At 40.9% G+C, this 15,933-nt stretch overlaps 1 protein-coding gene across 1 annotated transcript in view; it reads right to left on the bottom strand.

Annotated features, from left to right (window-relative positions):
- The window catches only part of ino80c (INO80 complex subunit C), a 44,239-nt gene that overhangs the window by 20,061 nt on the left and 8,245 nt on the right, over positions 1 to 15,933 (bottom strand). The window contains exons 2-4 of the mRNA XM_068005090.1: positions 14,205 to 14,315; positions 8,620 to 8,731; positions 7,322 to 7,389 (exon numbers count right to left, since the gene is read on the bottom strand). Of these exons, the coding sequence (XP_067861191.1) occupies positions 7,322 to 7,389; positions 8,620 to 8,731; positions 14,205 to 14,315 (291 nt within the window). The remainder of the gene's footprint in view (positions 1 to 7,321; positions 7,390 to 8,619; positions 8,732 to 14,204; positions 14,316 to 15,933) is intronic.

The raw sequence follows: 15,933 nt of genomic DNA, 5'->3' as shown, positions 1-15,933 counted from the left end.
AATTGGGGTTGTATTCTCTGGAGTTTCGAAGGTTAAGGGGTGATCTGATCTAAGTTTATAAGATATTAAGGGGAACAGATAGAGTGGATAGAGAGAAACTATTTCCGCTGGTTGGGGATTCTAGGAGTAGGGGGCACAGTCTAAAAATTAGAGCCAGACCTTTCAGGAGTGAGATTAGAAAACATTTCTACACACAAAGGGTGGTAGAAGTTTGGAACTCTCTTCCGCAAATGGCAATTACAGCCTTAGTCCAAACATGGACAAAAGAGCTAAATTCCAGAGGTGAGGAGAGAGTGACTGCCCTTGACATTAAGGCAGCATTTGACCGAGCGTGGCACCAACGAGCCCTAGTAAAATTGAAGTCAATGGGAATCAGGGGGAAAACTCTCCAGTGGCTGGAGTCATACCTAGCACAAAGGAAGATGGTAGTAGTTGTTGGAGGCCAATCATCTCAGCCCCAGGGCATTGCTGCAGGAGTTCCTCAGGGTAGTGTCCTAGGCCCAACCATCTTCAGCTACTTCATCAATGGGGATGTTCGCTGATGATTGCACACAGTGTTCAGTTCCATTCGCAACCCCTCAAATAATGAAGCAGTCCGAGCCCGCACGCAGCAAGACCTGGACAATATCCAGGCTTGGGCTCATAAATGGCAAGTAACATTCGCACCAGATAAGTGCCAGGCAATGACCATCTACAACAAGAGAGAATCTAACCACCTCCCCTTGACATTCAACGGCATGACCATCGCCAAATCCCCCACTATCAACATCCTGGGGGTCACCATTGACCAGAAACTTAACTGGACCAGCCATATAAATACTGTGGCTGCAAGAGCAGGTCAGAGGCTGGGTATTCTGTGGCGAGTGACTCACCTCCTGACTCCCCAAAGCCTTTCCACCATCTATAAAGGCACAAGTCAGGAGTGTGATGGAATACTCTCCACTTGCCTGGATGAGTGCAGCTCCAACAACACTCAAGAAGCTCGACACCATCCAGGACAAAGCAGCCCTCTTGATTGGCACTCCATCCACCACCCTAAACATTCATTTCCTTCACCACCAGCGCACAGTGGCTGCAGTGTGTACCATCCACAGGATGCACTGCAGCAACTCGACAAGGCTTCTTCGACAGCACCTCCCAAACCTGCGACCTCTACCACCTAGAAGGGCAAGAGCAGCAGGCACATGGGAACAACACCACCTGCACGTTCCCCTCCAAGTCTCACATCATCCTGACTTGAAAATATATCACCGTTCCTTCATCGTCGCTGGGTCAAAATCCTGGAACTCCCTTCCTAATAGCACTGTGGGAGAACAGTCACCACACGGACTGCAGCGGTTCAAGGCGGCGGCTCACCACCACCTTCTCAAGGGCAATTAGGGATGGGCAATAAATGCCGGCCTCGCCAGCAACGCCCACATCCCATGAATGAATAATAAAAAAAATTGATACCAGCTCAATTGCTAAATTTAAATCTGAGGTAGATAGCTTTTTGGCAACCAAAGGTATTAAGGGATATGGGCCAAAGGCAGGTATATGGAGTTAGATCACAAATCAGCCACGATCTTATCAAATGGCAGAGCAGGCACGAGGGGCTGAATGGCCTACTCCTGTTCCTATGTTCCTATGTGTGCAACTGCGAGGAAACTTGGAGGTGATTATGTTCCCACGACATTGGTGCTCTTGTCCTTCTCAGTGGCAGGGGAGGGAGGTGTTGTCAAAGTAACCTCGGTGAGTTGCTGCAGTGCATCCTGCAGATTGTACACACTTCAACCATAATGACTGGTGATGGAAGATTGGAGTTCAGTGGCGTGGACGGCGCTCAAGTGAACTGCTCTGTCCTGGATAGCACCAAAGTTATGGAATGTCATTATGCCCAAATCGATCCAGGTGAGTAGTGAGTGTTCCGAAGGCTTCCATCATCATAGATGTCAGTGTCCAGCCAATTTGGTTCACTTCATGTGACATTAAGTTGTGGCTGATTGTACTGGGCACAGCAAAGTCTATGGAGCCTTACAGCAGTCTGGCACCCTGACTTGAGCCTTGTAGACAGTGAAGAGGCTTTGAGGGTTCAGGAAGTGTGCCACTTGTCACAGAGTACTCAGCCTCTGCCCTGTTCTTGAAGCCACCATGTTGATAAAGCTGGTCCAGTCCAGTTTCTGGTTAATGCTAACTCCCGAGATGTTGATGGTGGGGGGATTTGATTATAGTGGTGCTGAAGGAGGTCAAGTAAAAAAGTTTGGGCTTTCTCTTGTTCAAGATGATAATTACCTGGCACTTACGTGGCAGAAATATTATCTGCCACTTATCAGCCCAAGCCTGGATGTTATCCAGGTCCTGCTGTATGAGCAGCTTCATTATTGGAGGAGTTGCGAATGGAGCTGAACACTGGGATAATCAGCAAACAGCTCCACCCCTGACCAGGTGATGGAGGGCACATCTTTGTTGAAGTAGCTGAAGATGGTTGAGCTGAGGACGCTTCCCTGAGAAATTCCTGAAGTGATGTCCTGGGCTGTGATGACTAGCCTCCGACAACCACACCATCTTGCTTTGTCAGGTATGACTCTAGCCATTGGAGAGTTTTCCCTTTGACCTCCATTGGCTTCAATTTTGCTTTGGTTCCTTGTGCCATACTTGGTCATAATGCTGCCTTGATAGCGAGGGAAGCTACCCTCACCTCTTCTCTGGCATTCAGCTTGTGCACATTTCTGGACCAAGGCTTTGAAGGAAGGCTGGTGCACGATGGCTCTGAAGGAACCAAGGTGAGCAAGTCATTGGTTAGGTAGATGTTGCTTGATTGCACTATTGATGATTCCTTCCATCACATTACTGATGATTGGCAGGAGGCTAATAGGATAGTAATTGGTCGGGTTAGATTTATCCTATTTTTTTTTGTAGATGGGACATACCTGAAACAGCATGGCTAGGGAAGTGGCTAGCTCTGGTCCTAAGTACTACAGGCAGCTGTTAGGGCCCATAGCTTTTGCTGTGTCCAGTGCACTCAGCCACTTCTTTATGCCACTCGGAGTGAACCAAACTGGCTGGAAATTGGCATCTATAATGATGGGGGCCTCAGGAGGAGCCCTTGTAGGACCACTCAACACATTTGGCGAAAAACACTTGAAAATACTTCTTGTCTCTTGCACATGCTGGGCTCTTTCTCCTGTTAATGGTGGTGGACAACCAAACAACTTTCAGCTGGATGTGGTAGGGCTAGAGCTCTGCTCTGATCCATAGGTTGTCTGACTACTTAGCTCAGCCTATAGCCTGTGATTTTTGAAGTTTAGCATGCAGATCATGCTGTGGTAGCTTACCAGCTTGACATCTAATTGTAAGTTATGTCTGGTGCTGCTTCTGGCACATCCTTCTACACTCTACATTGAACCAGGGTTGATCTCTCGGCAGCAGTCATGTCTGGACATGACTTTAGTAACTTCAGATTTTATCTTTATTCTCCATTTTCTTTACAGCAAGGGATTCTTGTGATACAAGGTGATTCTGGTGGTGTGCGGGGAGGGAGGAGAAAGAGAAGGTCGGTTGCTGTTTAGGGTATGCTGTGCATTTCCAGCATTTCTTCTTTTTATTTTAGAAGCAAAAGGTTTATTCGAGTCAACTTGCATTATGTGAGTACAGTGAACCTTAATTTGGATGAAATCCAATTAAAGCTTTTGAGAATTTGATTTTCTGCTCCAGTTTTGAAGTGAAGTATAACTTAGTCTGTAGATTGACAAATCAAAACTAAAATAAATTTATTTCTCAAGACTACAATGTTGCAAAACAAGAGTGAGGAAATAGTTTCAAATAGCTTCCTGCTTGTCGTACATATATGACTTCCCAATGTGAATTAAATTCTCCCTAGTATACTTCAAAGTCAATAGCACAGCATTGTCTGGCACACATTATTGACACAAAATTTGTCTTGTGAAATAAATATATACTACAGAATAATGAAAGAATCACGCACAAATTATAGGAGTTACATTTGTTTACTCCCAAGTAAATCCTGCATCACCATATAGTTACCTCTGGGTCATCAGTCAATTATGTCAAGAACAATATATCCCGCGGATAAAGATAAGTGAAACACAACGTTACATGCATCAAGAAAAGGCCATTTGGCCCATCAAGTCTGGACTTTCCAAAGATCACGGACAATCTATTTTATCAAGATTTTACCAAAGCCATTTAAATTGCTGGAGAGAAAATTCTACATAAGCGCCTAGAAATAAAGCAAAACCCAGTTGTTTTATCCATCCCCACAATTTAGCAGTGGACTATCATCCACAGACAGCATTCCCCTCCCTTTACCCAGTCCCAGCAGCACAGGCAATGTTATGTTCTGTTCAGAATTTGATCACCTCAATCTATATTTAACCCTACTGTCTTCAATGCTATTTCTAACCATATAATTATCCAGCTAATCAACATTGCATCAACTGCTTTATCGAGGAGTCTGTTCCATCTGCAAACCACTCTTGCTTTCAGTGAGGGTGGTGGAAAAAGAGAACGGCCCCGATATTTACAGGGAAGGAGCAGGGGAGCGTGTTTGAGGGGAAGAGAAACCCTGAAATCGCAGGAAGGTGGAGGTCCTGCCGAATTTAATGGTAGGATCTCCATTTTTTTTTACTTCGTTTCCCACCTGGCAGCCGGCCAGATTGACAGGCTGGATGCTGGGTGGGAAAGCCAGTGGCACAAGGCCACAACTGGAAACTGTTGGGGACGGTCCCCGGCAACTAGGAAAGATCGGGGGTTGGACCGGCAATCGGGAGGGAGGGGGGACCGGGAGAGATCGCAGGACAGAAGTGGAGGGGTCGGACCGGCAATTGGGTGGGGGAGGGAGGAAGGGGGTGATCACAAGAGAAGATCTGCTTGAGGGGCCGGGGAGCACTCCTGCCCCTCCTACCCCATAAGCAGTGCTCTAAAAAGCACTTACTTGCTGGATCTGGTAGCTCCTGCCTCCCTTTAGCTGCCGGGTTTCCCGAGCCCTGGGAAACCCAGCCCACAGCCGTTAAATTTAAAATCAAGATCCCAACTGCACTGTGGGAGCCTGATTTAAATATTATAATGAGGTATCCCGCCTCTCGAGAGCGGGACACTTGCACAGCGCGCAACTCACCATAGTAAAAATGGCAATAGGCGTACGCGGCGAGTTGGGGTCGAGTTACTCTATTCTTAATTTTTAAACCACCTCCCCGACCTTCTCCTGCCAATCATAGGAGGGGGGTTAAAACTCCCCAATTTTTCTAATCTCTGGACTCACTTAAAAGTGTTCCCTCTAGTTCTCAACATTCCATTCAAATTCAAATGGTCTGCTTACATATATCTACATTAATAAATGTAAACAATTTTACAACACCAAGTTATAGTCCAACAATTTTATTTGAAAATCACAAGCTTTCGGAGGCTTCCTCCTTCCTCAGGTGAATGTCAAGAAATTTGTAAAATTGTTTACAATTGTCAACCCCAGTCCATCACTGGCATCTTCACATCATACATTAATAAAAGGAGACCTTTGCAGTACTTCCCTAGTCACTACCCCTAACAGCTTTTTCCATTTATCACCACATTCTGCTGCTTAACGGCCAGCATGAAAGAAAAAACAAATAAAGGGGGCACTAAATGGGACAAAGGTACATATCCCACTTTTTTTCTAGACACTGGCACCAAAAGAAAGCTTAAATTCTCTGTTTGTAGCAGCAAAAAGCTGAATTAATCTAAAATTTGGTTTGCATGTGAGTTAATTCAGATTCTGTTTGCTGCTAAAAATAGGGAATTAAGCTTTTTTTTGGTACTAGTGCCTATACTGGCTGACTTAGGAAAGTGGGAAAATTACACTCCTGTGCTTTGTTTTCTGCCACTGTGTATGGCGGTGGCACTGAAAGAGAAGGCAGTAGCAGCTAAAAATATAATCAATCTGACTGACTACAGCTCTCCACCCTTTCCCTGCACCAGTAATGTATTGGTTTTGATTGTATTTACCAGTACAATGCTTCTCCATTAATGAGAGACATTGGGGGAGGAGATAGGGGAGAGAGAAACAGGGAAAGTATGTTTTAACAAAGAGAATTTGTATGTAAAAACCCATAAATGGATATCAGACAGTGCAGAATCTTTGATCCCCGTTGACTTCAGTACTTCTAATTATTGACCTTCCTGCGTACATTCAAAGAAAGAAGCCCGTGTTCGCAGAACTTCTCTAGGGCTTTCCTGGTGCTTTGAAGGTAAATGAACTATGTGGCGTTTCCATACCAACCAGAAGGCTCCAGATTTGATCTCTGGTTTGTGCTGAGCTAGGTGATCTCAGCTGGGCCAACAACTGGAGTACCACAATTGAACTCATTGCTCCTAGGTTAGGGAGGGGAAGAATCAGTTAGGGTCCTACTCCCCATTACTATCCAATGACTCTTGCTGGTATACGTGCCCCTTCAGTGAGGACAGTCTTAGATTCAGCTGTGATGCCTCCATGACTTAATAGCCCGCTTGCTCTATACAAGAATGGCCACTTAATGTAGAGGCAGAATGCCAGCACCAGTGGAACAGGACCACAGCAGGAGCTGTGCTTCAGGAGCAGATGCAAGAAAATTGAAATTAAAAAAACTCTCCAGATTAAGACAGAGCAAGAACATAGCATACTTCTACTGCACAATATACCACAGCATCAGGATCCTGGCAGAAGCCCTTTACAAAAGGTCACTCCATGGGTCCAGGAGTGCTATGTAGTAAATTATGCACTGCACAAAGAAGTACGATGAAATACAATTTTTGTTCTGAGTCACACATAGATTAGTTAGATCCATAGTAAGTAAGCATGTTTAAATCCTTCCGTGGCCTCGTCCCTCCCCAGCTCTGTAACCTCATATAGTGGTACAACCCCCCAAACTCTCTGTTCCTCTGATGCTGGTCTCTTGTACATCCTCTCTTATTGGTGGCCATACCTTCAGCTGTCTAGGCCCCACAATTCAGAATTTGCTCATTAAACCCCTCAGCCTCCTTTGTGACCTGCCTTCGATCAAGTTTTTGGTCACCACTAATATCTTCTTCTTTGCCTCAGTGTTCAGTGTTTTTTCCTTATGCCTCTGAATAAGCCTTGGGACTTTTTATGTCAAAGGCACTATATAAACGCAATTTGTTGCTGTTGTATAACTAAGAACAAAACCAATTAGGTTTTTAAATCAATCTGGCAAATAGCAATAGTAGAGTAAGACTACAGTGCTCAAAAGTTGGCTGCAGACGAACTTTACAGAACTTAGTATTTGCATAAAATACCTAACTATTAGCATTAAATCAGCTTAATACAATGAAAACAATGTACTCTACTTACAGGAAGTCCTGAAATATCAGAGTATTTTTTGGCTGGTTTAAAGGAAGGAAGAGCATCAATGCTGCAATCTGATGATTTAAAAAAAAAAGGAATTGTTAATATTGCTGAGATCAACATCTGACTAGGTGACTGTTTAGTATCCTTTGAGCATGTAGAAGAGTCAAAATATCAATGAACATAATCTATGGTTTAACAAGTTTTCGAAAGTATAGCAATTGTTCAAAAGGTAAATTTATTATAATAGAATGCTAGCAAAGGTAGCAGACCGTTTTCTACAACAAAGAATGCACAATCATCAAGTCCACTTATTCTCCATCTCCCCCCCACTGGTTATAACATCTCTGTGGTGAAACAATTTAAAACCACAATGACACAGTGGCAATACAATTTTTTCAATTGATTTCCAAGAACTCAAAACACAAAAATGGAAGGGGCAAAACTAACATTTATTCGAATAATCAAGTTTCTTATGTGTGTGTAGTGATTGTTTAATTCAAGTGAGAAATTTTATGGCTATAACAATTACATTAGTTATAAATTAAAACATTGGATTTCAAAGCAAAAAGTATCAATTTTATTGATCCACAACTATGTTAAAGAGCGACTGGAAAGTCATTTTAATTTTTTTTTGAAATTGCTCTTTTTTTAATAAAAGGTTACTCATGGTGTGAAATGAGGTAATGATGCAAAATTCATTTTGCCATATCAGGAGATTGTATTTTATTATTCATTTATAATTTAACCAAATATATATATGCATATCTATTATTCCACAGGCTTTTATGACTACAATCAAACAATTTTGTTGCAGTGAATCTGACTGCATTTTGGGACCATTTGTATGTTGTGATGATCGCTTACATGTACTTTTAGTGGTAATGTTTTACAGTATTTCCAAAAGTATTCTTTGTGCAGGATGTTAACATGTGCAGGTTACAACAAATTTGTTGAATCATGGCATGATCAAATCAAGATTAAACATAGTAGAAAAGCATAGTCAGTATGTGCATTATTATTGCCTTTCATGTACTGCATGGGTAAGAAATAAAGTTAAAACAAGTTTGATATTTCTTACAAGCCTAACATTTTCTCCACACCAAATTTTAAATTCTAAAAGAAATACAAATTTAACAGGGAATATGGGAAATTGCAGTGAAGAGGCTGATGGTAGAGTCCGAACCAGCAACAATTAAAAATATGAGTGGAAAGATTCCACCATGGAAGGTCAGTATGATTTTATGCAAATATTGGATATCTCTAAAAACCTAAAAAGATAATGAGTTGTCGAAGAAGCTCACAGTTGGGATCATTCAGTTTCCATGGTAACAACCTCTCCGTTGCAAGAATTTGTTTCAGATTTTTCCAAACACGGCTCTTCTTCCCAGCACCTGCGCCACTGATGCCAGAGTGCTAGAAATTAAGACATCAATAACAAAGATATGCAACAAAAAAAATCAAATCAGTTCCTAAGTGAGATAGCTATTTACTACGCTACTACTCTTGACATAACACTTGTTCTAACCTGCTCATGCAATCAATCATGCAAATCATTTGGATTTTCAATTCCATGAAAAATCACTTTGAATCTGCTCAGAGCTTTCTCACTGGATGTAAAATAAGGCAAGTGAAGGGCAGTGCTATGTTCAAATAATGCAGAGAATCAACTAAAATTATATATCTATCTAAACAGAATATGGCTTATTTGACACAGCACAATAAGAATACATTTTCATTGCAATACCCTAAGGAAAAGAAGTTGAATTTCCATTGTGAAAATACAACCACAAACAAAAGCAACAAGACTTAACCACAACACAAGGCAGCTCTAGGCATGAGCATGTTAATCTGTAGAACATCTCTTATGTTTGGAGTTTGAAAATTATATAAAAATTGATTTATGGAACTCTTTCATTATGGCTAATAATCCATCACTTTATTTTGTAAATATAGGAGTGGACACAATGGGGTATTCTTCTCTCCATTGGGGTGCACCTGCTCCATTATTAGTGTCACACTGAATATAGACAAATGATGGGCTGAGAGACTTTTCAGTCTCTACCTGAATATTTGCAGTGACAGCAAATACACGAGACAAAACAGATCAGGGCTCAAAATCAGCCGCAAAACAGACTGGTTCCAGCGTCATTGGTATTTTGGAAGATATTCTTGACAGCCATCACACCCCTGCAATGTTGAAATGAAATTGCATTCATATGGCACCTTACAGCCTCAGACATATCAACATTTAGAAAAAAAATTGTGCTTGAAATATGGGTGACACTGGCAACAGCACGGCTGAATTTATTGCCCATCCCTAGTTGTCCCAAGATGGCTCTGGCATTCAACTGTTGCATCCACGTCTGAATCAAGGCTTTGATAAGATTTGGAGCTGAATGATTCTGGCGGAACCTGAACTTCAGCACTGCAGTTGGGATGTTGTCAGGGCCTTAGCCTTTGCTGTGTTCAGTGCATTCAGCCACTGCTTAACGTCACATGGAGTGAACCAATTGGCTGGATACTAGCACCTATGGGGACCTCAGGGGAACGCAGAATATAATCAGCCACTTGGCATCACTGGAACTCCATGGAATGGCCCTGTAAATGTATTTTTTACATTACAGAATGAGATGAGCTCTAAGACATATCTACCATTAACATTACAATATAAGCAGTGTTAAGCTGACATTCACAAACAATGCCAAGTAAAATCAAGTATCATTTGAAACAGTTAATGTACAACTTTGCATAGAGTTTTAGGACACAGAAACAGGCCACACAGCCCATCAGATCTATGCCGGTGTTTATGCTCCACATGAGCCTCCTCCCACCTTACTTCATCTCACCCGATCAACATATCCTTCTATTCCCTTCTCCTTCATATGTTTATCTGGCTTCCCCTTAAATGTATCTATGGTATTTGCCTCAACTACTTCATGTGGCAGTGAGTTCCACATTCTCACCACCCTCTGAATAAAGAAGTTTCTCCATCTTCTATTTATAGCCCCTAGCTTTGGACTGCTTCATAAGTGGAAACATCTTCTCTACATCTACCCTATCAAACCCCTTCATAAATTTAAAGATCTCTATCAGGTCACCTCTCAGTTTTCTCTTTTCTAGAGAAGAGAGCCTCAGCCGGTTCAGTCTTTCCCAATAGTTGTAACCTCTCCGTTTTGGTATCATCCTTGTAAATCTTTTTTTGCACCGTCTCCAGTACTTCTATAACCCTTTTGTAATATGGAGACTAGAATTGTTCACAGTACTCCAAGTGTGGTCTAATCTAGGTTCTATATAGGTTTAACATAACTTCTGCTTTTGAATTCTATTCCTCTAGAAATGAACCCCTGTGCTTGGTTTGCCTTTTTTATGGCCTTATTAACCTGCATCACTAGTTTTAATGATTTGTGAATCTATACCCCAAGATCCCTTTGCGGCTCTACCCCATTTAGACTATTATTTTCCAAGGAGTAGGTGGCCTCCTAGTTCCTCCTACCAAAATGCACAATCTCACACTTATCTATATTGGAATTCATTTGCCATTTACATGCCCATTCTGCAAGTTTGTATCATAGTAGGTATAGCACAGGAGGAGGCCATACGGCCCATCGTGCCTATGTCTTCTTGTATATTGTCGCAGTTTTTCTCAGTATTAATTATACCTCTCAATTTGGTGTCATCCGCAAATTGATATTGTACTTTCGATTCCTGAGTCCAAATCATTTATGTAAATGGTGAACAACAGTTTTCCCAGCACCAATCCCTGTGGAACACCACTTCCCACCTTCCACCAGTATGAGTAACTACCTTTAATCCCTACTCTCTGTTTGTTATTTTGTAGCCAGCCTGCTATCCATTCTGCTAGTTGTCCCTTGACTCCACATGCTCGGTCACATCCTTAGTCATAAGCCTACCATCCGGTACCTTGTCGAAGGCCTTTTGAAAGTTCATGTATATTACATCCACTGTATTACCCTCGTCTACTCTTTGTTACTTCTTCAAAGAATTCAATAAGGTTGGTCCTTTTGAAATCCATGCTGACTATTCTTTATTATATTTTTGGTTTCTAGATGTTTTTCTATTACATCTTTGAGGAAAGAGTCCAATATCTTTCCTACCACTGACGTTAAGGTAACTGGTCTATCTCCCTTTTTGAATATGGGAAAACATTAGCTGTCCACCAATCCAGTTGTATGCGCGGATGCAATCCATCCGGACCAGGGGTTTTATCCTCTCTAAGTTTGTCTAGTTTATCAATTATCTCCCTCCTATTTATCTTAAATGTCTTTTTATCCTTTTTGATGTCTTCTGCTAATATCATGCCTACCATGTCTCCTTGGTAAAAACTGAGGCAATGTAACTATTCAATATTTTGTTCTTGAAGAATTTTTGATTTCACAAAAGGTGAATGATTACATTGAAGAATAGAACATCTTTTTTCCACTTCAATCGGCATCTGTATCAAGCACTCTGGTTAGTGTACAGCAAAATCAGATGCACAATAAAGAGCTCCCTGTACTCTGGCTAAAAGAATGCCTTCATCCTAGCATCATAAAAAAAACAAATGCCCTAGTGAGAACATTTTCTGTACTCACACCATTTATTCTTGGAGCACGATTGACAACTGTGCAATATACACTAGTACCTAGCTGGTAGCATCCTTTTCCAGGATCAAGCAGCACAGATGGACTCCAAGACCAGTCCGAAGTGCCAGCCATCACTAAAAATGAACGAATCCATTTCAGGATTCAGGCAGTTTTCTTTCTCATAAACTTTAAAAGGAGGGAAAGAGGTCCAAAATCACAGATTTCCACTGGGCAGAAAATTTGACTGTATTAAAAATATAGATTTGGGATGAGAACACTTAATTTGAACTTTCCCTTGCTTTTAAAATGTCCTATCTAGCTTTGGCAACATTAAATCAGCGAAACTGAATTAAAACCTGTTTTCATCCTTATGCACCTACCTAATTTGCTTCAATTTACTTAAAACACATCAGCAAGTTTTCTTATACATGAATATGTTTAATGTAAACCACCTCTGTGTTAGATTTATTAACAGTATGGGGTTCCACTCTAAAAACAGCCACGGTATTATATAACAGATGAAGAATATTTAATAGACTGGATACATGCAACGATACACCTGTTGTGCAGCAGGAGCTCATGATTCCACAGAGATTGCAATATGCTTACTATTGCAACATTATATGAAGTCATCCACTAAAATAAAGCGGCATCTTCCACACAAATAATTAGGTGGGGCCTTCAGAGGATACACCCTGTGGCTAAACAGCATTCTACGCCAAGGTTCTGGGATAGTGCTGACGTGTCCCAATTGCTTTGCTCAGATTTAGTACCTGTAGCAACCTGTCAAAACATTCTAAAGATATTAAACAGGAGTCTTATCATGGCTGTCAAAAGAAGTTATCAAAATGTTCTGAAAGGTATATCTGAAATATAATTATCCATTGCACAACTTATCTTGAAGCAGTATTGATCTTCCTGATTAGATGATGCAAGAACAGGCCAATCAAAATGCAGGAGTTATGTGGTTATTTAAGCAAATATGTAGGAATCCAAGACAATGAATAAGCACAAATTGCAGGATAATTATTAGTGCACAGGAGCCTTATTTGCTTAGGAATGACTACATGCACTATCTATTGAAATAGATAGAAAATACAAGAAAACAGGCCATTCAGCTGACGCAGTCTTTGTCGATGTTTGCCTTCCACAAGAACAAATAGTTCCAATCACCTTTTTCTATATCCTTTTAACCTCTTTTCCTTCATCCACTGTTCACACAGTTTCTGCCTCAACCACTAACTTTTGAGGTTGTGGAATTCATTTCCAGTCTGTGTAAAAAGGTTTATCCTGCTCTCTTCAAAATCTCTTACATTTAATCTTGTATCTATGGCCCCTTGTTCTTGACCCCTCAACTACTGGAAATAGTCTGCTTTTTTCTACCTTGTTTTTATCATATTAAACACTTCTAACATATCAACCCATAATCTGCATTGTTCTAATGAAAAAAGACACAGTTTGAGTGTCTTTGTTATTTATGTCAATTCTGTTCCACTCTACAGATGCTAGCCTCTCATCCCTAGGATATATGCCCACAATGGCATCCACTTCTGACTTTCCCACAGCAGTGAATCAAACTGCCTCATTTCCCTTTGAACATCCCAACCAGTTCTCTAACCTCTTTACACTACCACCAACCATCTTTTTTAATCCTCTCAGCAGATCTCCAACTACCAGCACTATCTGCATCAGCCTCTGGAATGCTGCTCCCTTTGATCTTGGGCGAGTCAACTGGCATCCTAAGCCTGAATGGACACTCGCTCACTGATGGTGACTCCTTTCCCTCAAAGTCCACCCCTCCCTTCCCCAAACCTGGCTACACATTCCACCATATTCCCACTTGGCCATATCTTGGCCTTCTCCCCCATTCCTCTGTCACCTTCTCGTTCAAGCATCTTATATTCTTTTATCCCTCCCTGCTCTCTTTTAAAGCCCTCAGTGCATCACCCTGTCAAGTCCAAAAGTACTCCCTGCCAGGGAGTACTAAAAAAATGGTATATGGCAGTCATGTTAAAATTTATTTTTGGGTTAAAGCGAATTTGAGCAATCACTTGCTATTAGTTTACTAGACCCTATAAAATTAATGTAGCCGTCCCAGCATTACATTCCTCTGCAGTAAGGCCTTTGCTACCCAAGTCGTCAGAAGCGTTTCCATACACTTTTCTAATCCTCAGCACAAAAATCTATTGAAAATTATAAAGCTCTTACAGGATTGATAACATGTTTTGAATGATAGTGAACATTACCCTTTATTGATTTCCCTATGGAATTTACTATTTCTGGTAAAATATAAAAGTACTTACAATAAAATTTGGATCCTTAAATACCAGAGGTTTTACAGCAGGCTCGCCATGTCCTGGACTAGAATCTGTAGCCAAACTTTTATTCTCACCAATGGTATCCAATACAATATTCTATATCAAAAAAAAAAGAAACTGTAAATTCAAAACATTTTACTCTGACAGTTCAGTTGTAAAAAATATGAACTGCTTTAGTTTTCTGTGCAAAAGGAAGTTTCTTCTTAAGTTAGCCTGGAGGTAAATCACAAGGGTAGAATACCACAAATCTAATATTTTCAGTCAAGCCCTAAGGGCTTGCATCAAACTTTCACATTCCTATTTGCAACAAATAATGTTGCAAGGACAGTTCGTAGAACTACAAATTATCACGGAAACAGCCCATTCATTCCAACCAGCTCACGTTGGCGTTTATCCTTCCAATCCCAGATACCCACCTTATTCCTATATCCCTCAACCATCTATCTAACCTGTTCTTAAATGTTGGCATGGACTCTGCTTCAATCACTAACTCCAGTAGTTCACGCCACAGCCTCATAACCTTGTGTGAAAAAAAGGTTTCTCCTGCCCTCTGTTCTAAATCCCTTATATTTATGTCCCCTCATGGTAGATCCTTCAACCACCGAATAATAGTCTGTTTCTATCTACTTGATTTCATCCATTCATAATTTTAAACCCTTCTATCGAACCACCCCATAATTTGCTCTGTTCAAACAAAAATAACCCCAACTTTTCAAGTCTTTCTTATTACTTTTATTATTCGTACCAGGCAACACGTTAGTGAATTTGCATTGTGCCCTCTCTAAAGCCTTAATATCCTTTCTATAGTATGGAGCCCAATATTGCACTGGTACTCTGTTCTTATGCTTTATGTTAAATGTATATACGTTAAAAACCACCCAATTATTGTTTTCATTATTCCGTCCCCTCTTACCTCAATATTCTTCCTACAGTGTCAATCCAATATTGCACACTGTACTCCAGATGTGGCCTTATCTAAGATTGATATATTGGGGGTAATTTTAACCTCAAAAGAATGGGTGGGAGGTTAAAATAACAGCTTTATGAAGCACGACTGCAACCCAGCTCCAATGCACCCACTTTTAGATTTAACGTGGGCACGTTTGGATGCGCATGTGCAGCCGAAACCTGGAAGTCTTGTCCCCAATTAATGCTAGTAGGCGAATCATTAAAGGGATAATTTACTTACTTGAAATATTTGAGGCAAGTAATTTTTTGTTGATCCTGAACCTGAAATGAATTTTACTTCACCTGCATGGGATTCCTATGGCTTCTGAATCTCGCCATTGAAACGGAGGCGAGATGCAGCCGAAGTTGATTTGGCCCTTTAAACCTGTGACTGATACATATCAATAACAGCTCGGTTATTGCAGCTGCTCTCTCAGTTCTTTCAGGTAAAAGTTTGGCTGAGAGTTCTTTGTGTTGGGTCTCTATTTACTCTTCTGGCCATCAATTAAATTAAAGTTGCAGAAAATAATCAATTGTTAACATCCAGAATCAATTTCGAGTATGTGCACAAGCTTATATTATTAAGAATGATGACAAAATCTGAAATATTGGAATATTCTGCAGTCAAGTTACTTGAAAGAATCATAAAATATTCTAAGAACTTGGCTCTTTTGCTAATAGAAATTATAGCACTCCAAATAGGTTTCCAATTCTCATCCATTCTTTACCTTTGTGTGATCCATCTCTTCCCTTTTTGTGATTTTTT

This window comes from Heptranchias perlo, chromosome 2 (assembly GCF_035084215.1).
Source record: "Heptranchias perlo isolate sHepPer1 chromosome 2, sHepPer1.hap1, whole genome shotgun sequence".
Taxonomy (NCBI): domain Eukaryota; kingdom Metazoa; phylum Chordata; class Chondrichthyes; order Hexanchiformes; family Hexanchidae; genus Heptranchias; species Heptranchias perlo.
The sequence above is the reverse complement of the archived record's forward strand: the minus strand, read 5'-3'. Positions and strand labels throughout refer to the sequence as shown.